Genomic DNA, 23,566 nt, shown 5'->3' with positions numbered 1-23,566 from the left:
TCACTAAGATAGAAATTTGACCAAGACGGTATGGTTTACCCACCTGCTAGTTGGTACGGTCCAGACGCTGCCTGATAACGCTATCAAATCAGTGTTTGTTCAACCTCTTGTTCAGTGTGTGTGTGTGTGTGTGTGTGTGTGTGTGTGTGTGTGTGTGTAACCAAGTAGGACATTTCCGTTGGGAGATTTTGCAATCCTACCACTAACTGTGGCCCAGCAGCAGTCATGCAGAGTCGCGCCAACAATAACCCAAGTACTACGTAAGTACAACTTTGATGTATTTGTACGCGTATGTTTCCATTTTCAGAATCAGAAATAGGTTACTTTATTGATAACTGAGTGGTAAATTGGGTATGTTACAGTTGTTACAGAAATATCAAACTATGTATATCTCAATAACTGTATTAATACTATTGATTGGTGTAGTTTGTAGTTCAGAAATCAGTTAGCCTGACATAAGGTCTGTGTAACAATCAGTGTTGGGAAAGTTACTTTTAAAAAATGCAATATATTACATATTACTAGTTACCTTAATTTTAAAGTAATACGTTTTTATTGTCTGCGTAGAGTAATACATTACTTGTTTTAAAAAAAATGCCCAAATAACCTGTATGTATTGTAAATACAAATTTCATATTGTAGATATTATGTATATACCAGTTAAATTCTATTTCTTATGTCTTATTATATTGTTTATTTTTTACTTTTATTGCTGTTTAAGTGTGATACTGTCCTTTGGCTGTTGTGACAAAGAAATTTCCCCATTTGCGGGACAAATAAAGGAATTCTGATTCTGATTCTGATTCTGATAGAACAATAAATAGCCTAGGGTTTTTCTAATAAAGGAATGGACTTGATACAGGGATGAGCAGACAGACAAAGGATCAAAGTCTGATATGTTATATATGTAACATTTTTTTAATTGTAATTATTTAAAATCTCTTTTTCCGTGCCTTTAATTTTAGTCCACAGAACAATGAATGCATGGGCATGTGATTCAAGAATGTAAATTAAAGTGGGCATGGAGGATCCTATGAACTACGGTTAATTTAAGTCACATATAGACTGAACAAAGAACTTATAGGCTCATCTATGTTAAACACACACAGCCTATATTAATATGGTCATGTTGGTGTGGATGGATTCTTAAAAAACAACAATAAATTCTTCACTTCAGTCGGTAACACGTATTGTAACGCGCTACGTGACATAACTGTAGTAATATATTACTGAAATATTATTAGTAATGCGTTATATTACTCCATTACCACTAAAAGTAATTTATTGTTACAACACTGGTAACAATATCTATATGTAACAACTCTGTATATAGATATTACATAGCTATAGCTAGAAATATAAATACTACTGGAAATAGAAATGTAGCAATATGTGCTTCCTACTACACTATAACTACATTGTAGACAATATTTAATATCTAATAACTGACAATTGTGAGGTAGCTAGCATTAGCAACATTAGCATTGCCTAGTTAAAAACGTTAGCTATGGTTTGCTAGCAACATTGGCTAATGTCAAGGATGTTACGGCTAGCCTTAGCGACATTAGCTATAGAGTGGTGTAGTGTTTTTTAAAGGTTATTATTATTCCACGCATTCTTCTTCCTTTCCAAAACGTGGTGCCAATGACCTTAAATGGTGACACATTAAAGTGTGTTTACAGGTCTTGGGTCTTTGGGAGAATGACTACATTTGTGAAACAAGTAGTTTAAAGCCTTTTGAGGCTCCAGAGGAAGCTGCATGTAATCTGATAAATTACCTCTAGTGATTTCTCTCATTGGATAAGTTGAATCATGGGTAACGTAGGCGCCAGGTTTTGGAAAGGAAGAGGGATTTTCGTTCTGCTGTATCAATTTAGGTAATTTGTTTTTTAAACTGTCCATAATGAGTCCATAAGTGTTAAAGAAGTGCAATGCTAGACCAGTGGACTGCGTTTCAAAACCTGGTGCCCACATTACCCACAATGCCGCCGAACTTCCCTAGACTTGTAAACACACTTTAATGTGTAAAATTGGTGGCGTTATCCTTTAAGTTAGAGATAAGCGTACTTCTTCCACAACTGATTATTAACTGAAAACACCCTGGCCTGGTCCAGTGTCTGTGTTATAAAAAATGACAAAACCAAATGCTGTTTAAAACCATTTTTATTCAGACAGCAGATAAACATGATTCATTCAGCCATTTTTGCACAAAGCTCATTAAATGTACTGTTTTAAATGCAAGCAAATGTTTTTTTTTCCTCAAATGAGTTCTTTGGAAATTGATGTGAATTTCATTTCAAATTGAAATGTATGACATATTGTGAATTGAAATAAAGCTTTGGAAAAAAAAAAAAAAAAAAAAAAGCTCATTAAACATTCAAAGAGTATTTTCATCATTATCATGAGCTATAGAGCTAAAAGATATAATCTGCAGTTATTTACTAAAGAGTGCACAATAAAACAGTTATATTCAATATGGCATCTAAATGGCAGCTTCAGCTAGAGATCATTAGATGGAAATAAAATGGCGTGGTGAGCGAAAGGCCTCTACACACAGCTGTCCTCTTCTCCACCATGCAGTGCTCCTCACTCTTGACTATGTTCAATCCTATTTAAAGAACAAAAAATGACATAATCTGAGTGTCTAGTGTGAATCTGTTGAGGTAAAATATTCACATACCACTAGTCGGCCGTCTATGTGTGTAATGGAGTTGCATGTTAAAACTTTACCTTAAAACATTCAGAAATTACTTAAAGTTGTCAACAGAATGAGCAGAAATAACAATTCTGACGTTATGTCAAAGACGTCTATGTATTGTGTTGCAGAGATATCTACTGAAGTTAGCATGCTAACCAGCTAGCCCTGGCCTGGCCTGTCCTGTCCTGTCCTGTCTTGTTATACCACTTTGTACCTGAGGGGTTGTTCGTGACCGGTCTGCTCACATGACAGCATGAACAAATAGCGCTGTGAGGCAGGCCTATTCTAATCACATGCGTCTGCATTTTATAAAAAAAAAGTGGTGGAAATAGAGGCAAAACAAGGGTCAGCATTGATGTTGCTTTTGACCCCTGAAGAGAGCTCTTGGTGATTAAGGGGATGAAGTTTGATATTGAGCTCGCAACATTTCTTCTGTTAGTGAACAGTGCTTGTGTAATGTTACTGACAGTGTTCATATGTTTCCTAAGTCAGCTGTTTGTTGAAAGAAGGAGAGACCTATGGGAGGGATTGTGAAGTTCCCTGTTTCTTTTGCTAGTGGTGAACCCCAGCTTTCAGGTGATATGCTGCCTTTAAGTTGTTTGAATGTATGTACAGCATTTATAAATTACATTAATTTGACAGGTGGCCAATTCTTACATGTAGCACCTTTAATATTATGAATGAATATTTAAAATCAACTTATATTCAAGTTAGAGTGAAACGTATAAATCCTGCTCAGATAAGTATTTATGATTTTTTTCTTCTTCTTATGAAATTGTAATCCATTAAACCAGACTGAACTTACCTGTTTCTCCGGCAGCACTGAAAGGAAAATAATAAAAAACAGATTTAAACAGTGAAATTTGACATGCCATATCCAAAATACTCAATCAAGAAAGGCTCAGGCACACCTGCAGTGTCTTGTGGACAGATATTTTGGAGGAGGACAAAGCTAGAACTACTGCACATTGTTGTTTAACTTGAATTAAACTTTCTTACAAACATTTCATTAATTCTCAAGCTTTACGCAATTAATATCTTAACACCAAAATTGTACCTTTAGAAAAGTTTACTGTAAGTCAAAGACCTAATATGTAAGACCTTAAAATAAAACTAATTCAGTGACTCATGCACATGCAGAGGTTTTTATATTTCACAATCATTGTGTGATCAATGAACATGTTGAGTCACACTTACAGTAATGAAGATCACCAGCGCCACCACAACAAGCAGAAGTAGTCCTACAGTTTGGAAACACATGGCTGTCATGTTTGGTCAAGGGGAAAAAATCTGTCTAGTCTCTCAAGTTCACATTCATTGCTTGTGTTAGATACATACCAAAGCCAGCAAACAATCCATAGTGTCCATGTCCACAGAAATGCTGCACGCCTGAAGAAGAAGAAATACATTAAAATTGCATTAGGAACTTTTAATGCACTGATAACTGTTTTATATTATTAAAAACACTGACATTTTATGATAATTTAATGAAGACAGAAAAGAGGTTGCAGTTATACATGTATGTACAGTATAAGACTGTAAACATTAAGAGTCAGTCCCTCCAGGATTTTGCAGGATGTTGAAATGTTTTCATAAACTGATGCTTGTGTCACTTCTACATTTCACAACCACAAACAGGGAAGTGAGTTTGGTGATGTGAATGTAAAGCTCAATGGTTTGCATGGATGACTGGTATAGGTATGTTTGGTAAAACTCCAAAAACTAAGATGTTTGATTATACTTGTTGGAAAAAAAATGGCAAAGTCGCGCATAAACACGAGGCTCTGATTCAGCTGTATGGTAACTTTAGAGGATGTGGTTTTTGGTGCAGTAGACAGTGTTGCATCGACACAGGTGTTTCTCTCTTTCTTCGGCTACGCTCATTCATATAAATACGGGGGACAAAATAATAGAGACATCTATCAGTATAACACAATTAAACTCAAACACACCACAAACTACATTTCCCAAAAGACCACACAGCCGCATTGCACAGTCTGTAAAACATAATAACCTTCAAGATTTTCGGATTCATTGCAATACAGCTGTTTTAGGCTGCATTAGTAAACAGAGAGCAGAATCTGGCAGGTAAGGCCCCTTAAAGATGATCAAAGACTGCCTCTGCTAACGTCAAAATAAAACACTGGTATGAAATATGCCGTAGTGTGGGAACATAGCAGAGGTACCGTTTCACAGGGAAGTTGGCATCTATTTTAGGACGACAACTGCTAGCTGTTTAGGTCACAAGGCATAATGCAACGCCGGATGGGTGGCTTACCACCTCAGCTAAACAATTTCCTGGGGGAAACCCTGATACCTGCTCTTTCAGCATCATCCATTGACAAGTTTTCATTGTGTAGTTAAGAGTCGGTGCACGATGAACCACTGTTATTTAAATGCACTTAAAACATCAGTTAAATGTTGCTCCAACATCTGAAAACTCTTAGTTTTACCCTAAATATCTTCTGACCAGAAAATGAACAAAAACAGCAGAAATTGATTAAATACATCCATGTAATACGTACAGTCTGGAGAGATGGCATCAATAAATCCTCCATCACTATCTTCAACCTCCAGTCGTCCAACGTCCTCTGAGCAGATGAAAGTGATGTTGTTTTGTTCATGGCACACGACACACCTCTTCGGAGCAGGTGGAGAGACTTCACAGCATCCAGGAAATGTCTGATTGAAATCTCCTTTGTACAATAAAGTGTTATCCGAGTCGTATATGTTCCACAACTTTGGGCATCTGGCCTTGTCCATGCAGATATAACACTTAGCTGATGTTGAAACAGAGAAAAAAAAACGCTGATAAGTATCAGATGTAAATGTGTTTAAAGTAAAATTTCAGAGCAATGGTGCTTAAAAAACTTGCTGTCATGTGGTTTGAAATACCAAAACCAGAGCAGCTTGATTCAATCAACTTGATTACAAATTGTTAGGGCTGGGTGATATGACGTTAAAGGGTGACTCCACCAATTTTCCACATTAAAGTGTGTTTACGGGTGAAACAAGAAACAAATTGCATTGTGGGTAATGGGCAACAGGTTGCGAAAAGGAAAAAGAATGCGTGAAATAAACAAGGTTCTGTTTGATCAATTTTGACACAGTTTTATCAAGTGTCCAAAATTAATCCAACAGTATTATAGTTCAATGCTAGACCACTGGACTGCTTTTCAAAGCCTGGTGCTTGCATTACCCCGATGCAGTTTAGCCAATAAGTGACATCACTGGAGGGAATTTATCAGATTACATGCAGCTTCCTCTGGAGCCACGAAAGGCTTTATACTACTTTTTCATATGTGCAGTAGTACTCCTCAAGGACTGTAAACACACTGTAATGTGTAAAATTGTTTAAAATAATACTGCGATATTTTTAGGCTATTGAACGATACATTGATATTTTTAAATCTCCTCAAAAGCACTTCAGAAGTGCTCGGATTGGGCGACAAAATCAATTTTTTATTTATTTTCCTCAAATACCTCACTATCCATACTGTGGCAATAGTGTAGGGATGGCTATTGGTACTTTGACAAAATATCAACACAATGACATTTTTGGGAAATAATCATCAGTAATGGATAAAAGGACCAAGTAGAACAGTCTGGTAGGTTCAGAAAATGACATCACTTTACTGTAATGCTGCCTTTAAAACCAGGAAAAGACAACACAGTATAACGATATCCAAAATCTAAGATGATATATTGTTTCGTGTCATGATAAAGATAAAATATCAATATAATGCCCGGCCCTTCAAAATCTCAAAACTTACTCTTTTGGCCTGCCGCACGTTGAGCCCCTATGGCAGAAACAAATATGGTCAATATCAAGTAGTGTAAAAAATACTGTGCATTATAGGTCAAAACATTGTTCAGAGCAAACCATAAGACATTTTAGCAAACCTAAATAAATGAATTAATATCGGGATGCACTGCACATAGTTGTGTGACATTAAAATGTGTTCCACGTACCAGGCAAGCCCACAGCGACAGGAACAAATAGGACTGAAACTGCCATCCAACACAAAAGATTCACTGGAGACACGGACCAAAAAACAAAATAATTATAATCAAGCAATAAAAAAATTCTCCATTGATTACTTCATATCATGACTGATTTACAGCACTAACCATGATAACTTCATTTTATACACCCTGGCAATCCAATCCAGAACTACACTTACAATGCCTGTAATATTGTATAGATGTGTAATAATGCAATTATATCTTTTAGCACTGAGGACATAGTGAGTCATAGTCAGTGTTGTAAAAAGTACCCAGAAGTCATACTCATGTAAAAGTAAAGATGTTGTGTGAAAATGTTATTTTGGTAAAAGTGAAAGTATCTGATATTAAATGTAGTTAAGTACCGAAAGTAATTGTATGGCAAAAAATGTACTTAAGTATCAAAAGTAGAAGTAAAGTAGTTATTAAAATATATTATTCATACATGTACATTTGTTAACACTGTATCCGGTAGGTTATTGGCTCTAATATCAGCTTTTTTCTGATGAACAGAATCTGCACTTTTTAAAAATCTGATTGCCGATAAAATACATCAATTTAAAATGTGCCACTTTAGCTCTGATGCATCACGTAATCTGCAAAGTGGTAACTAAATTTAGCAAATTAATGTAGCAGAGTTATAAGTACAACATCCCTCCAAAATGAAGTGGAGTGATACAGTACAGAAACAGAGAGGACAAAAAAATTTAAACACATCGCAGCACAACTTCACCTTTAACTATGACCTCAGTAATAAACATATAATGTTTAGCCTAAACATTGATACCAGTAACTTAACATTATTAACTTTGTAAAAGGGAGCACATGTGCAAATGTAATATATGTATATTGTGGAATTCCCACATATGAAATATATGCACAGAGCGCATATGAAACATTTAGAAATTGGAACATTTTCATATATTAACATACTGTGTATCGGTATGGTAGAAGTATATATGAATATAAACTATTTTGGCATTTAAGTCACATAGATAACTATATATACATATAACATATTATGTATAAAAATGCAATTGATATATATGCGTAAAATATGATTGACACATGAAAAAATATCATATCAATTCTTTTAGTATATTTACATATACAAATGTTACTATGGGTATTTCATATATGTTAGAAACTAATATCCATAAATAAATGAATTGCACGTATAAATTACATACATATATTAACATGTATGGCTGCAGCATATAGTACCATATAGACATTTTTCATATATGTACATCATATAAAAACTTTACTATGGGTATTTTACAAATGTTATAAACCTGTATCTCCATATATATTCAAGAATGTCAGTAAAATAATCATATATTGCCGTAAAGGTAACATTTATGGCAGCAATACTCTGCTGAACTGAATTACAATAGATTGTACAAGGTGTACCTAATAAAGTAGCCACTGAGTGTATAAAAAATGTGAATTATGATGCATAAATGTATATATTATTCCATGTGATTTATTATTTAAATTTGTAAAAACAAATGTATGAGTATGCTCATATGTGTTTGCAATAATTTAAGATCGATATAGATTTAAATTAGTCAAAAACAGGGTGCAAGGAGTGCTGCTCGATGTGGAAAATGATGTCTCTCTGGTGCGCTTAAGTTTAGGGGTCTGGTTTGATCAGAATTGTTGAAAAAGTCTGAGGCCCTCAGGAGGGTAATGAATTAAAAAGCCTTATATTTTTCTTGGCTATAAAATCATAACCTGCCTAGTGTATTTCAGCCATTAAGGCCTTCATCAGGGCAGCACAGAAAGACCACCTTTGGGCTCTTCTAGGTTTGCTTGGATGTGAATGTAAGGTGGCCATTTTGTACTGCACTGATGAATTAATGGCTGAAACACGTTTTTACTGTTGTTATGATTCAATACATTAATTAACCCTTTTGAGTGCAAAATCGTTTACATAAATCTAAACTTACTTTTCCGGTTCTTCCCCGCAGGTCTCTTCCGGTAACGGTTGCTCCTTTTCCTTTCTCCGGGAAACTGTGGCAGAACTTTTGGTTTTTCTGGTTTTCCCCGGGTGTCGATCATGGTGTCCGTGGTGCATCTATCCTCTCCTACTACCTCATCACTTGGTCGCTCCTTTAGCAAGGCAGTTATTTCGGGATCAACCTTGTCAGATTCCTTCTCTGGGTTGTTTTGTTTTGATGGTTCTTGTGGTGGAGAGATCTCTTGTAGCGCAGCTGCAGTGGTTGATTTGAAAAATTTGTCCTCAGCCGTTACATGTTGTGACTCAATCTTTGTAACAACCACATGCCCAAACACTGATGGGTGGGACCAGACCTTTCCTCTTCCCTCAGTGTAGTCAAAGATGTCTTGTTCCCCCTTAGGAATCGGTTTCACATTGCTGCCTTTATCTGCTACAGCCGTAGCACGTTTGGTGTAATTATCACTGAATTTGTGCTCCATGTTGGACGAGAGGCCAGCATCACTGTAAGATGAAAAAAATAATGCTTCCTTTAAAAAAAGGAAGTAGAAGCAAGAGAGTTGCTGGTACTACTAAAAATTTGTATTTTACCCACAATTAAGGAATCAAATACAATGAGCAGCTAACACCAACATTACTGGTTGAACAATGCATTACATGACATTCAGATTGACCTCATTTAAGGTAATATGTTTTATGAAGGACAATAAAAGAGACAGAAACTTACCCGCTCTCCTGGGTGTGAAGGCCTTTGCAACCTTTAAGGGTAAAAAAAAAAACGCAGTAAAACCATTAACGACGTTTTTCAGTCTTTACCTAATGTTTACTTATTTTTAAACAAATCTCCTCCTCTGATAAAAAGTCTACACCCTAATGTTGATCCTTACTACAACCCTGGCAATCAACCACGATAATAATAGATGAAAGTGCCGGAAATGTATGCAGCAGCCTTTGGGAATCAATGTAACTGCGACAGCAAAGTAAAACACTCATGCAGCTCCTTTCACTGTTAGTTTTTCACTGGGACGATTTTAGCTTCAAAAATATGAAAAAAAAAAAAGATTTTTTTGCTCACTGAAGTTAATAAAATGTGCGATTTGATCAAAAGCCACAAGAGTGAAGTCCTCAGAGGGCACGGACCGGAAAGTATTCAAAGTCAGTTTGGAGACTGAGAATGAATGAAACTTGCAGCAGTGACAGTAAAAAGTTTTCAGACTGTCCGCCTACAGTAATCAAATGATAAAATTTACATGAACAAACTTACTTTCTGCCCGAGGATGAGACGGAAGATCCGTTGGGTGGGTCATTTTATCCAACTGAGCGAACAGCACGGAAGAAAAGTTGTCTGTGGCGACTTGAACTTATCTCGACGCAATGGACAACAAGGAAATGACACACAGCTTTAAGAAGTCCTGCCCATGAAGTATAATAAACATGAGTATTACTCCACCTGGTGGTGGAGTTCAGGCCAATATACAGTACTGTGACATAGACAGTAGATTAAGCATGCTGGAACCGCTGTGTTATATTTGTTTCTTTAACCTTTAGATTTCATGATCTTAACACCTTTTTTTGTTTTTATGGGAACGTGTCCCAGTGAGTCAGCCTGCAGCATGACTAACCTCAAACTCGCCCTGTCTTCTTCTGCAGCCCTGCCAATTTTCATTCAGTTGTTTGTTGAAACATAAGTGGTCATTTTAGATTAATATGAGGGTCAAAGAGTGCAAACAGAGAAACAACAAAAGAAACAAGGTCAACTTTTGAAAGAATTGTCCGTTTCAGTTTCAGGATTCAGGACAGGTTTTACTATCAAAGATGTTCGAGTGCAGTGAAAGCCGGAAGCTTGTTTATGCGGTAAATCTGCCCCTCGGTGAACCGTCATATCTGGAAACAAAAGAAGAGAGAAGATGGAGCCCGCCAGCCACACAGTTGCAGTCACAGTTGGTGAGTAATGCTACGAACAGCTTGTTTCAGTGGAACCGGTTGTAAAATGTCACTGAAAGGAAAGGAAATGTCTGCTTGTTGGAAAGTTACAGGCCTCAGTCAACAGTCCTAATGTTGTTGTTTTTTTTGTCAGCATCGCAATAATGTAATTCATACTCAGTGGTGGAATGTAAATAAGTACATTTACTCAAGTGCTGCGCTTAAACTTTGAGGTACTTGTACTTTACTTGAGTATTTCTATTTTCTGCTACTTTATACTTCCACTCAACTACATTTTGGAGGCAAATATTGTACTTTAACTGTACATTTATTTGATAACTTTAGTTACTAGATACTTTGCAGAATACATGATGCATCAGAGCCAACGTACATGTCTGACATTATTCATTTAATTAAGCTATCTAATTTAAAAACACACTGATTCTGATCATCTGAAAAATGAAAAGAAAGCTCAATATCGTATCCGATACTTGGCCAACCTATAAACATAAATACACATGCATGTGTAACTTACTTTTACTTGTACTTTTTATCCTTAAGTACAATAAATTAGTTAGGGATATTGGGATATTAGTTTCACTTGATTATTTATTCTGCAACATTTTATTTTATGTTATTCCGAATATTTTTGGTTTAACATTTAACATTTAATTTGACTTTTATTGCATATCCATGCACTTCATATATGAGCCCATACCCCAATATCCCTAACTGATTTTGAGCAGTGTACATCTATTGCCAGAAAATTACTTTCGAATGCAAATGCATTTAATATCAATCAATTTAAGACTTTTACTCAAGTACTATTCGTATGCATGAATTTCATTTATACCAAAGTAATTCTCTACTTTGATTCAAGTAAGACTTTTTACAACACTGACCGTTACTATGACCTCAGTGCTGAAACATACAATCAAATTAATTCTTCTATTAATTAATCTTGGTTACAAGTTACATGCTACTTTGCTGCACCAGAGCAAAAGTAGCACATTTTTAAATTAATTTTATTTAACCAGCAATCAGAAAATTAAAAAAAATCAATAATTGGAAAAATGCTGAATATTGGATCCGATAATCGGTCAACCCTTAGTGTACAGTATAAACACGCATGTAAATACAGTTGCAAGAAAAAGTATGTGAACCCTTTGGAATTACCTGGATTTCTGCATAAATTGGTCATAAAATGTGTTCTGATCTTCATCTAAGTCACAACAATAGACAAACACAGTCTGCTTAAACCAATACCACACAAACAATTATATGTTTTCATGTTTTTATTGAACACAACATGTAAACATTCACAGTGCAGGTTGGAAAAAGTATGTGAACCCTTGGATTTAATAACTGGTTGACCCTCCTTTGGCAGCAATAACATCAACCAAACATTTCCTGTAGTTGCGGATCAGACCTACACAACGGTCAGGGGGAATTTTGGACCGTTCCTCTTTACAAAACTGTTTCAGTTCTTGGGATGTCTGTTGTGAATTGCTCTCTTGAGGTCATGCCACAGCATCTCAATCCAGAAGCATCTCTCCAGAAGGTGTATGTTCTTCTGTTGAAGCCATTCTGTTGTTGATTTACTTCTGTGCTTTGGGTCGTTGTCCTGTTGCATCACCCATCTTCTGTTGAGCTTCAATTGGTGGACAGATGGCCTTAAGTTTTCCTGCAAAATGTCTTGACAAACTTGGGAATTAATTTTTCCATCGATGATAGCAATCTGTCCAGGCCCTGAGGCAGCAAAGCAGCCCCAAACCACGATGCCCCCTCCACTATACTTAACAGTTTGACTGTGCCTTTTTTTCTCCACACATAGTGTTGCGTGTTTCTTCCAAACAACTCAACTTTGGTTTCATCTGTCCACAGGATGTTTTGCCAGTAGTGCTGCAGAACATCCTGGTGCTCTTTTGCAAACTTCAAACGTGCAGCAATGGTTTTTTTGGACAGCAGTGGCTTCCTACGTGGTGTCTACCCACGAACTCCATTCTTGTTTAGTGTTTTACTTATTGTAGATTCGTCAAACAGAGACGTTAGCATGTGCCAGAGATTTGTGTAAGTCTTTAGAATAGCAAACTCAAAACTGGTGTGTGTTTTTTATAAGGCAGGGCAGCTTTAACCAACACCTCCAATCTCGTCTCATTGATTGTATTCCAGGTTGGCTGACTCCTGACTCCAATTAGCTCTTGAAGAAGTCATTAGCCTAGGGTTTCCCATACTTTTTCCACCCTGCACTGTGAATGTTTACATGTTGTGTTCAATAAAAACATGAAAACATATAATTGTTTGTGTGGTATTAGTTTAAGCAGACTGTGTTTGTCTATTGTTGTGACTTAGATGAAGATCAGAACACATTTTACGATAATTGTACTTTTGATACATATTTAAGTGTATTTATTGACAGAAAATTACTTCTGAAGTACATTTCGTATCGGATACTTTTACTCAAGTACTATTCATATGGGTGACTTTCACTTTTACCGAATTAATTTCAATAATGATTTAATGATAATGTGATATTTTTACTTTACTCAAGTTTGGCTTTAAAGCAACATTATGTAGAATTTGGAGCCCCCCGCAGCTTCTGAGTGCAACACCGCTGTCGTAAATACAAATTCCAGGTCTGTAACAATTCGTCAGACGTAATGTAGGTGCTAACTGAAACAAGTGATAGCAACACAATTCATCCTGTTACACTGTACCATCAACATGATTTTTAAGCGGTTTTAAGGTTAAAAAGTAACATAATGTTAACTTTAAGGTACTTTTACAACACTGTTCATCCTCTAAATAAATCTTGGCCAGCATATCACCAGAGTAACCGCTGATTGCTGCTAACTGTAGCTGCTAGCTAGTTAGCTAAGTTAGCCACGCAGCTAGTGGCCCTGACTAAAGTCTGCCTGGACTGGTGTTGAGGCCCAGGGGTTGGGTTGGTGGCTGTAATATCCATGATTTCACCCATTAAGTGCGGTTCCTCCTTATTTTTCACCTCCGCCTCTTCGACAGTGCCATTTGCAACTTTTCAATCAGACATGTTCTCGATTAGAAGATTCGATTATATCGCCGAGAGTCAGAAAACGCTGCTTTATCATAACAACGGTTTGTATTTCCGCAGGCCTGAGTCTGCAGTTTCTCTTTTTGCAAGCAGAATACAGACGAGCACTGCCTGGTGGTATGGAGAGGTACTTTCCCTCACACAGTCACAGAACGCAAGAGCTAGTTAGCCGTTAGCGGTAGTCTTCGTGGTGTGTTCAAGCGCAGCTTTTTGACCAAGACACATGCGGCGCAACAGTCGGCCTTTGTCGCCACCACTTCTTTAATGTCTGTTTGCAGTGTCTGGGCCCTTACATCTAAATTTCTGTTAGGTTTAGGGACAAATAGATATGTAAATGAAATACAGTTGAACTAACCACTGACAAAACTGTATTTGGACTCCTATATTAGATTGTATCACAGCTGCTGCTCCTGTATTTTCCACATGGACATCAAAGTGGGAAAACCCCGTCCCCCTCATCTTAGCTGTCTCAGTGTTGCCTCATCCACACAGTCACATGCCCTTCTGTTCTCATAGTTTCTACAGTCCATTAGTTTTATGGTGCGTTTCTCATTCCTGACCTTTCAGGCACTCAGGCATGCCTGCTTTGCTCAGGGCTATGGACCAGAAACAAGAAGGCGTGGAACAGGTATAAAGACAGTCAACTATGCTAACTCGTGTTCAGACCTGACGGAGCTACTCTTCCTCTACAGCACAAAGGTAGGCGCCTGACAAGATTTCTGTGGAAAAACATGTGACAAATTTGATGTATCCACTTTTAGAAATGTTGTAGGATAGTATAGAAATAAAATGATTAATAACTTTTTTACTTCTAACTGTTTTCAGCCCAGTGTCTTGGCTCTTGATCAACTAGATTATAACACATTATAAGGAGGATATTATGGCGAAAATGTCTTTATTGAACAGAATGTATTCACTGATGAGCCGTTCATGTGTTCTCTGGTTATTATGCTGTTTTCCTAAAACCCTCAGTCCGTCTTTTGTTAATATTAATTGCTGTAAGGTGACTGACTGCAGTCTCTCTGATGCGATGACTATTACTTCTCAACCCGTTGTACCTGAACCTTAACATGACTGTTTATTTGTGCTTAGATTGTAAGCTGCCACCTCCATGTTCCAGCTAATGCAAAGAGAATTTTTCTTTTTCTCTCTCCCTCTTGTGGACTGACCAGTTTGTCAGCTTTTTTATCTTCCTGTTATACAACACGCAGCTCAAAGTCTGTGTGAAACGTGCTGCAGAATGCTGACTGGAAGTCACTCTGCCGTCAAAATTCTTAAAAATGATAAACGTGGCTGTTTAGATCAGGGCATGGGAGCCGTTATTTACACAACAGGCTCAGTTATGGTTGATTCATACGGTCACTGAGATGAGCAGCTTGCTTGTGTTGTTGATCCACGTCAGGTTTTTTTTGTAGGTAACTTCAGGATTCAGGATATCCTGGTTCACCCGCCCACACTGTATCTCCAATTTTTTCAGATCCAAATACTGATTCCAGTTAAGTGAAACAAAATGATAACTTGGTCAGACTATGAGGCAGGAGCACTTTTTTCCTGTGTTATCCCCAGTCTTACTCAACACAGGTGACACGCCCTACCCGAGAACGCTTATTTCTTCTCATTTGAACCTGCAGCTCTGACAGATTGTTGGCAGGTTCTTTCATTTTGAAAAGGAAAAAAAACAAACTTTAGTGACACGTGACTATCTAACACAGTAGCTCTGTGGTTTAGCAGCTGGTTGGTGTTCCCCTGAAGCTTGCAGTTTATTTATTTTATTATCTCTGCCAAGGAAGTTATGTTTTCATTCATGTCCCTTCATTTGTTTCTTGGTTTGTCGGCAGGATTACAAAACCTACTTACTTAAATTATGGTAAAGCAGTAATGGGTGGTTTAAAAAGCCAATCGAGTTTGAGATTGGATTAGACTTGATTGAATTTAATTGGACCGTTTGAACTTGGCAGAGGTATGCACTCTACTGATTGCCATTCCAGTTATAACTAAAGTGGACCAAAAAAAAAAACAATCTTCCAGTGGACACCAGGATACGATTACATTATTTTATTAAACAATTACATTTAAAAGAAGAGGGTGCGCACAAACAGCAAATTTCACATGTTGTTTTATCAGAGAAGCTCTATTTGAGGATGGATGGATGGATGGATGGATGGATGGATGCAGCGCAAAACACAGACATGATGTCAAAACTGTTATTTATTTATTTAAGTGATAATTAGTAAGATTGAAGCTTACTAAGGATGGCTTTGTAAATAAAAAGATTGTCAGTCTTCGAGTGGCAAGCGAGGGCCACCGTTCCTTCTCATGACCTTAAACTGTCACCTGTGATAAATCCGACTGGGATACACAGCCTGGTTTTCTTCATCACAGTCTGTGCATTATTCCCAGAGAAATTACATTACATTGTTAAAGAAAGTGAAAATAAAAACAAAATCCTGGATTTGTTCCTTTATCCATATACATACCAAAAGTTAACGAGGTCTGTTCTGGGCTGCGACCCATCCTCCATCCAAGTTTCATGGAAATCCGTTCTGTAGTTTTTGTGTCATGCTGCTGACAAACAGACAGACTCGGGGGGGGGGGAACACAACCTCCTTGGCGAAAGTAACAATGTCTATTTATCAGCTGCTAATGTATTTGATTTAAAGTGCAACACATAAGAATTTAGTTTGAAAACATTTCAAACTTATCTAAAGGAATTATGAACAGAATTCGAAGGAATAAAAGTTTTGGCGTCATAACGTGGCGGCACATGTTCGCATGCTAACCAGCTAGCCCTAGCCGGTCCTGATCCAAAGCTCCTGTGCTAACAGTGTATACAACAACACTTCTCGGTGCTCCCAGCTTCCAGTGGCCAATTTTTACATATCGCACATTTCAACCTCGTCAAAGAAATTAGCTCTCAAATAGTGTAAAAATTACAATAATAACTCCCCATAATGTAGTGAAGTGTTTGAAGTATAAGATGGAAAGTAAAGTACATCTAAACTGTACTTGAGTGCATCTGTAAATAGAAATGTTTACTTCCCACCATTGAGCTGTAAGAGGTTTCGACAGCCTGCTAATAATAATTTAGCTGAATGTGAGTCACCTGTTTGGTTTCCTTGAAAACCTTGGTGGTGACAGTAGCACCTGTCAGGATTGCTTTTGCACTCATCACAGACTCTACAGTGTTATGCAACATCACGCAGAAGGAAAGTCCCAGAAATCACCACATTTACAGCAAATAGGACACCTGCAGTGACAGACAGGAACCTCGCTCATGAAAGCAACACAAACCACAGCATCAAAAAATGCATCAAGACTCCTGACAGTGTTAAACATCCAACCAACACAAAGACTTCACCAAACTGGTATTTATACCATGAAGTAAGGTTTTCTGCTGTTTAGTCTACCCGCCCCCCCCCTCCCCCCCGACGACACAATTTGATCTGAGCTTCAAAAATGATTAATACAATGACCTCACCCTTATCTTCCAGTCATCACTACAAGGTCTGGATGGCGTACTCCACCGGCACACTCGCCCAGGGCTGTTTTGGGAAGGTGTACAGAGAGAAGTACAATGATACATGGGCTGCTATAAAGAGGGTCCCCCACCACCTCATCAACAGGAAGGACCTGGAGAGAGAGTGTGAAGTGTACAAGTAAGTACGACAGAAGAACCAGCCAGAAGCAGGTTTCTTAAAATGCTTTAAAGGTGAAACACCTAAGTTTCCAGAACAGACGTGTAATCATCATTTTTTGTTATATGGTGGGGGGGATTTTTTTTGCAGTGCAGCAAAACCAACCATTTCAAGGAAGCAGCATACACATACCGCAATCAAGACACACATTTCTTATCATAAACTCCGATCCCACCACTAGAAAACAAGAAGCAGAAGTACTAAGAAACTCGTTCCATTTCTTGGAAGGAAGATGCTTAGAAAGCCATCACAGCACATTAAGTTTAAGATTAAGTGGTACATACGTTTAAATACTAAGTATGTTTAATATTATTATGAGTATAGCTTACATTATTATTGTAGCATACATAATAGTATTTATTAGATTTTGTAGGTGCTGTTATGAGTTATTATTGCAAAAAAAAGAGCTGACTGTCAAAGGACTTCCCTGTTTAAATAAAGGTTTCAATCAATCAGGAGCAAAACATAATGCCTGAGAGGAGATGCCTGCTCAATGGCATTAATGTAGTTTAGTTCTAGTTCTAGTTCAATTTTACGCTCTTATTCCCTTTACTTGTTTCATTGTTAGTACGAGGGAAACCTATTGGGTTCCTCGTATGTATAAAGTATTAACACTGTCAGTTCTGGGCTGTAATCTGTTTCGGTAGTCAAAACATCCAGATGGTGTCAAATCTTACAATCCAAAAAAACTAATGATTTTGTTTGATTTTATCTTGTGCTGATTTGGCAATTTCTCTTTCTCCACATGACTTGTCACCACTGATGTGCAGCAAGGCGAATCATCCCAACATAGTGAAGCTCCTGGGCAACATAACGCTCAAAGACCAAAAATGGGTTATTCCTCTAGAGTTTATCTTTGGAGAGGACCTGGAGACCACCATCTTCAAATCATCAAAGTCTAAAATACAGGTAAAGTTGTCATGGCGACAGGAGAGTTACATGGTTCAAGGTGAAACTAAGGAGGGTAGTACCGAGGATAAAAAAAACGTAAAACCAAATGAGCTTGGTATGAAACTGCCTAAAGCCAGGAACATTATGACAGCATGAGTTCTGCCAGGATGACAAGGCAGGTCACCGTGTTATGTTCATGAAGTGCGCTTCAGCTAAGGACATAAATCCAGATAATCTCCTTACTGTATCGACTGAACATCAGATTCATCATCAGATCATCTCATTTGCTTGAATTGTATGACTGAACAGAGCTAAAGGAGTGTTTATATTGAGGTTAATGACAATGATCTAAAGAATGTATTATTTCCTGTGACTGTACTCTGCAAATGTCAGTCCTTGCATGTGTGTACACGCCTCTCAGGTTTCACGTTACACTTTAACTTGAGCCGAGCGGCCTGAAGGAAAAAGGCGTGCAGCTCAACATGAGAAAGTTAGTTTGAATATTATGCAGGTCCAGCTAAACTTGATTTTAAACTTGAAAACCTGACGTCTCCGCAGTTGACTCCAGCTAATAAAGGCAATATCATCATCGGGATGTGTGAAGGGCTGCTTCACCTCCACTCCAAAGACATTGTCCATCAAGACCTCAAGCCTGAAAACATCATGGTGAGTGGAGGCCTGGCCGTCAGCGCGTAAACCACTGTTTTATTGTAAACTCAATCATATTATTCTGCTTTAAGTCAAATTAGCTTCTTACATTGTGCCTTGAAGATGTGTTTGGGCACCTGATTACTGTAGTCAAACACGAACAAACAAGAGAAACAGAGTTCAGACACGTGAAGGACGACTCAGAGTGCTTGAATTTAAGAACACACAAGTTATCACACAAAACATGAACAATGAAGATCACTAAAGCTGAAAGAGTGCCTTGTTGAACGTCACGTCACTTTTAAACCTCTGTAACATGTGATTTTGTCAGACAATATTTCAATTCACCGACTTAACAACATTTGCCTTGCAGGTGGAGCACAACACAAACAGAGCGGTCATCATCGACCTGGGCCTGGCCAAGTTCTTCCGACATGGTCTCAACTCTGCCATGGACATGGGGAACGAGGCCTACTCCGCCCCCGAGGTGCTGCAGAGGGGCAGCCAGCGGGACCAGCGCTCAGACGTGTGGGCCATGGGTAAGATCATCGCTGAGCTCTGTGCCCGGATTCGGCTGTACACGCCCAGCGTGTGTCCCGCCAAGATCAAGGAGACTCTGAAGGATCAGCCGTACTGCCACGCTGTGTGCAGGATGGTGGAGACCGACCCATCGCTGAGGGCCTCCGTGGGCGGGGTCATCAGTGAGATACGAAGGGCCGGAGGGGCGGGCATCGTCACCAATACAGCTGTACAAAAAGAGCACCTTAAGCCACCTCCGACTCAAATTAACGCCAGAAACCGGTCTCCGTCACCAGTGAACAGAGGTGCGTCTCCAATGAACAGAGACCTATCGCCAATGAACAGGGCTCCATCGCCGTTTAACAGAGACCCGTCGCCAATGAACAGGGCTCCATCGCCGTTTAACAGAGACCCGTCGCCAATGAACAGGGCTCAATCGCCGTTTAACAGGGATCTATCGCCAATGAATAGGGCTCCAACACCATTTAACAGAGACCCATCACCAATGAACAGGGCCCCTTCACCCTTCAACAGAGACCCAGCACCACTCAACAGGTCTCCGTCGCCCCTGATATGGGAGCGCTCACCCAGACCAGACATTAAAGCTGCGCGTCCGCAAGGCGCGCTGCACCCCTCTCCCTCCCCTCAGAGGACAGAGGACAAAAACAAAAACCAGGCTCTGGTCCCGGCAGGCGGAGCCGACCTCACAAAAGACTTCATGAAAATGAGGTTGTACCAAGACGCTGCCAAGGATCTGCCCTGCAACCTGCCCACCACAGGGAGGGTGGTGGTGCGGCGCTTTGAGGAGAAAAACGGGGAGGTTGAAAGATGGGAGCAGAAAGAGGTGGTGACTCGTGACGGGAAGATAGTCAAATATGATGATGTCAAGTTTGATAGCAAGTAAGAGAGTAAGAGTTTATTGACGTGTCGTGTGGAAGATACCTCTGAGCTGAAGACTAAACTGAGACTAAGCTACAGTAGGCACTTGTGTCACAGATGAATTGGACTTTCAGGCTGGCAGTTTGAAGCTGTATTAAAGCTGCACTATGTAGTTTTGGGGAAGAAGACACAAATGAAAAGAGAAAGATCTTCATTGACAGAATTTTTATGCCTTTCATGACTGAATAAACTGAGTACACAAACTGACCTTAAAGGACAACACAGTTTCATGCTGTTTTACTTTGTGGCGGACCCTGCCACCTCTCTAGCTTCAAACAGTGTTCTGGGGACCTTATTGTCCTCTGAGAACAGCATGTTTGTTCAGTTATGGAAAAAAATAATATTTCTGAGTTTGTATTATTACCTCATTAATACTGTACATATTAAAATCCTTCTCCAGAAGTACACAGTGCACCTTTAAGAATACTTCTTGAAATGGCTCTGGTCATGTTGTAACAGGAAATCTGGGAATTTGAGCAAGCTTTGACTTTACTTGTCAAGAAAGAAATATCAGCAGGCATGAACAATCATCTGTGAATGTTTTTCAGCATCTGAGTGTATAAGACTGTGAACATGGCTCATGCAGTATTTGTATATGTATGTGTAGAAATAAATTTGGTTGCAGTCGCAGAGGTAGCTTCTGTTTCTTCGGGATGCTCTGTGCTCATTTATTACACCTTTCATGAGATTGTCAATGCTTCAGATTTTTTAATAGAAATCAGAAAATCAGAGCAGTTAAAGGTGCTTTTTGACTATTGACACATTGGGATTGTAGGTCGGGCCGGCCGTCATCCCAGTGCGTTTGTTTTTGACGAGTTGGGAATGAGACTCAAAACTAAACTTTTCCTACAAAAAGCACCTTTAATGAAAAGAAGGAAACACAAAAGTTGATGGTTATAAAAACACGTAATGTTACTTTTCTGTAAAACAAATACAGCTAATCTTTACAGTTGATGTACTGGAACCTTCTTATTTGCTTGATAAACCATTATTAATTGATAATTGTTGGTGAATTTAATCAACAAACTATTCAGTTAACTAATGACTTCAGCTTCGGGTGCAGAATTCTTAGTTCTGCCACTGATCGAGGCTCGGACATACAAAACAAAAGGTGCTGTCTTTTTTTTGCTCTACTGACCCTTTAAAAACCAGAAGGACTTGTTTCACCGCCCGTCAGTTTGTTTCTGTTTAACAGTTGTGAACTGTGTGTGACCACAACACCATGTAGTTATCTGCGCCAAACACTTTTGATCTAAATTTCCTGGCTCTTTACAACCATTACTCCCGATGCCTCCTCTAAATAAATGACGCTGTTAGTTTAAAGAATCGGCTCGCAGACGTCAGAGGTGATTTGTGATCTGTGGACCTGAAGCTGGTAATTCTTCAGTCTATCTGAGCCACAGGGGAAGGATGTGTGGTTTCCTCTGCAGAGTCGAGTCATAAAAACGTCTCTGTTTGAGCTGTTTAAAGCCGCATGCTGGTATTTCTGCCCAACTCCAAGCAGTTGATGTGAGATGGACAAATGTGCTGCCTGCAGTGCCCCTTGGCCTTGATTCTCCAAGTCTCCAGAACTCTACTGGAGCGATGAAACCATTCCTACAAAAGAAATCCCTACATTTGCGCTTTACAACTTGTAAATTGATCAATTTATAGAAAACGTGTATAGTAACGTTAAAGTAGCCTAACATTCGTTTTTTTTTTTTTTACTTCTAGTGATTTAATTTACTCAAAAGTGATGTTCGTCTTTTACTGAACAAAACGTGGAAGTGTCATAAATTTGTGTTTGACGCAGAGATTATTTTCGGCAATATTCAAAAATCAAATTCAAAAATCCCATAGGCTTTTTGTGGAGGGACCCAGGCTGATGCTAACCTCCAGGTTACTTCGAGAATACGGCATCCATGCAGCAGTGTATTCTGGGAAAGACACAGACGAAAACATGTAATTAGATTACAGATACATTCAGTAAAAAAAAAGGGGATTACAACACTTGTTATTAAGATTAAATAAAAGTCTAATTGATTTTTCTTTTCTCTCATCTTTATTTGCATGTTTGGTATTGGTAACGTAAAATGATAGTTACATTACTTAAATATTGTGATTACATTACTGACTACAAATTTTAGTAGGTAATTAGTAACTGCATCAGAATACATTTTTAAAGTGACTCTCTCTTTCCTTCCTAAAGCACAGACACATCATCAAAGGTAACTTAGTTTTTTTTTCTTTACTCTACAGGAGCTTGCACCCTTTGTCAAATTCAAAGATTTGACCTAATTATGGTGCAAGTTCTCATTCTGGATCAAAAGTCGGAAGATCAATTTATTTATTTTCATACTGAGGGGGGAATTAATGTCTTAGCCACATTTCACGGCAATACATCCAATTTTAGTCGAGATGCTGACAGAAGTCATTTGGGATGCAGCATACTGGGAAACTGACGTTTCACTGGATGAATGTGAACTTTGGCCAGCTTGTGACAAAAATACTTTCATTTTCATCTGGCGCAGGGTGTGGTTTGTGCCACAAGGAGATGTGCAGAAACTCACAGCAGAAACCCACACACCAGAGAAAGACACACCATGAAGAGTTTCCACTTAATATAACTCAAGTTGAAGGCAGAGCGCTTCATCTCTGGCAGCATGAACCAGCTTGACAGCATTCCTCTCTGCATACGAGACTGAGTGGGAAATGACAACCCATTTCCCACTCAGTCCTCTAGTTTTAGAAAGTTACATTTTAATGGCATGTGATCCTCCTTTTTAAGATGGCCAGTTTTCTTGGCAAAGGTGCTACAGGAGAGGTGTACCCAGAGGATGAGGAATGGACAGCGGGTCGCAGTGAAGAAGTTCCCAGGGGGGAGTAAGACATGGTTGTCACCCTGATGAACCTCCCTAAGAGGAAGAGCATATATCTTTAGATTACACATGATTCAGCAATTTTGTTTTGTCATACAGGTGTTACCAATAACAGTTCAGTTCTGAGCGAGCATGACAGTGAGCCAGCACACACAATGCCAGGACCCTGAAACTGAAGCAGCTAAATGGAATCCAGCCATGAGGATTAACTAAGAAAATTACACGTGGGCTTTTCCTAGACAAAAACTAAAGTTAAGGTTAAAGACTGTGTATTAATGTGAGTTTTATCGACATATTACAAACTGGCAACTACCAAGACTGTTGATTGCTGAAAAAACACAGAAATCACGTGATAACGAC

The 23,566-nt window shown here is 38.6% G+C and overlaps 3 protein-coding genes across 5 annotated transcripts; 1 reads left to right on the top strand and 2 right to left on the bottom strand.

The window, feature by feature from the left end:
• Positions 1 to 144: 144 nt before the first annotated feature.
• On the top strand, positions 145 to 20,545 carry LOC311259347 (sperm motility kinase 2A). 3 transcript variants are annotated; one of them, XM_084356444.1, is made up of 8 exons: positions 145 to 260; positions 10,446 to 10,607; positions 13,717 to 13,783; positions 14,224 to 14,355; positions 17,148 to 17,312; positions 18,122 to 18,260; positions 18,801 to 18,908; positions 19,264 to 20,545. In XM_084356444.1, exons 5-8 carry the CDS (start codon positions 17,167 to 17,169, stop codon positions 20,311 to 20,313), a joined length of 1,443 nt encoding a protein of 480 aa, XP_084212570.1. In that variant the 5' UTR covers positions 145 to 260; positions 10,446 to 10,607; positions 13,717 to 13,783; positions 14,224 to 14,355; positions 17,148 to 17,166; the 3' UTR covers positions 20,314 to 20,545. The 3 variants fall into 3 exon arrangements, with proteins under 3 accessions (XP_084212570.1, XP_084212571.1, XP_084212572.1); XM_084356445.1 differs by lacking the exon at positions 13,717 to 13,783; XM_084356446.1 differs by lacking the exons at positions 10,446 to 10,607; positions 13,717 to 13,783.
• Positions 2,191 to 5,569, bottom strand: LOC311259597 (uncharacterized protein). The gene is made up of 5 exons (XM_084356832.1): positions 5,224 to 5,569; positions 4,037 to 4,087; positions 3,896 to 3,939; positions 3,504 to 3,520; positions 2,191 to 2,608 (listed from the first exon to the last, which is right to left on the bottom strand). Exons 1-5 carry the CDS (start codon positions 5,459 to 5,461, stop codon positions 2,587 to 2,589), a joined length of 372 nt encoding a protein of 123 aa, XP_084212958.1. The 5' UTR covers positions 5,462 to 5,569; the 3' UTR covers positions 2,191 to 2,586.
• On the bottom strand, positions 6,461 to 10,008 carry LOC311260085 (uncharacterized protein; the record flags this gene model as incomplete). The annotated part of the gene is made up of 5 exons (XM_084357597.1): positions 9,928 to 10,008; positions 9,391 to 9,421; positions 8,656 to 9,167; positions 6,671 to 6,733; positions 6,461 to 6,498 (listed from the first exon to the last, which is right to left on the bottom strand). The coding sequence occupies exons 1-5, from the start codon at positions 9,968 to 9,970 to the stop codon at positions 6,461 to 6,463; spliced, it is 687 nt and encodes a 228-aa protein (XP_084213723.1). The 5' UTR covers positions 9,971 to 10,008.
• Positions 20,546 to 23,566: the final 3,021 nt, after the last annotated feature.

Source organism: Pagrus pagrus (assembly GCF_965226575.1).
Source record: "Pagrus pagrus genome assembly, chromosome: 7".
NCBI classification, from domain to species: domain Eukaryota; kingdom Metazoa; phylum Chordata; class Actinopteri; order Spariformes; family Sparidae; genus Pagrus; species Pagrus pagrus.
Note: the sequence above shows the minus strand (reverse complement) of the source record. Positions and strands in the feature narration are given on the sequence as shown.

Bases quoted from the DNA above. Each gene is read 5' to 3' on its own strand.
- LOC311259597 (XM_084356832.1), bottom strand. From the start codon at position 5,461: ATGGACAAGGCCAGATGCCCAAAGTTGTGGAACATATACGACTCGGAT. The intron at 4,088-5,223 runs GTACGTATTACA...CTTCTTCTTCAG, and splicing joins TGATGCCATCTCTCCAGACT to GCGTGCAGCATTTCTGTGGA. The intron at 3,940-4,036 runs GTATGTATCTAA...TCCAAACTGTAG, and splicing joins TGGATTGTTTGCTGGCTTTG to GACTACTTCTGCTTGTTGTG.
- LOC311259347 (XM_084356446.1), top strand. From the start codon at position 17,167: ATGGCGTACTCCACCGGCACACTCGCCCAGGGCTGTTTTGGGAAGGTG. The intron at 17,313-18,121 runs GTAAGTACGACA...ACTGATGTGCAG, and splicing joins AGAGAGTGTGAAGTGTACAA to CAAGGCGAATCATCCCAACA. The intron at 18,909-19,263 runs GTGAGTGGAGGC...TTTGCCTTGCAG, and splicing joins TCAAGCCTGAAAACATCATG to GTGGAGCACAACACAAACAG.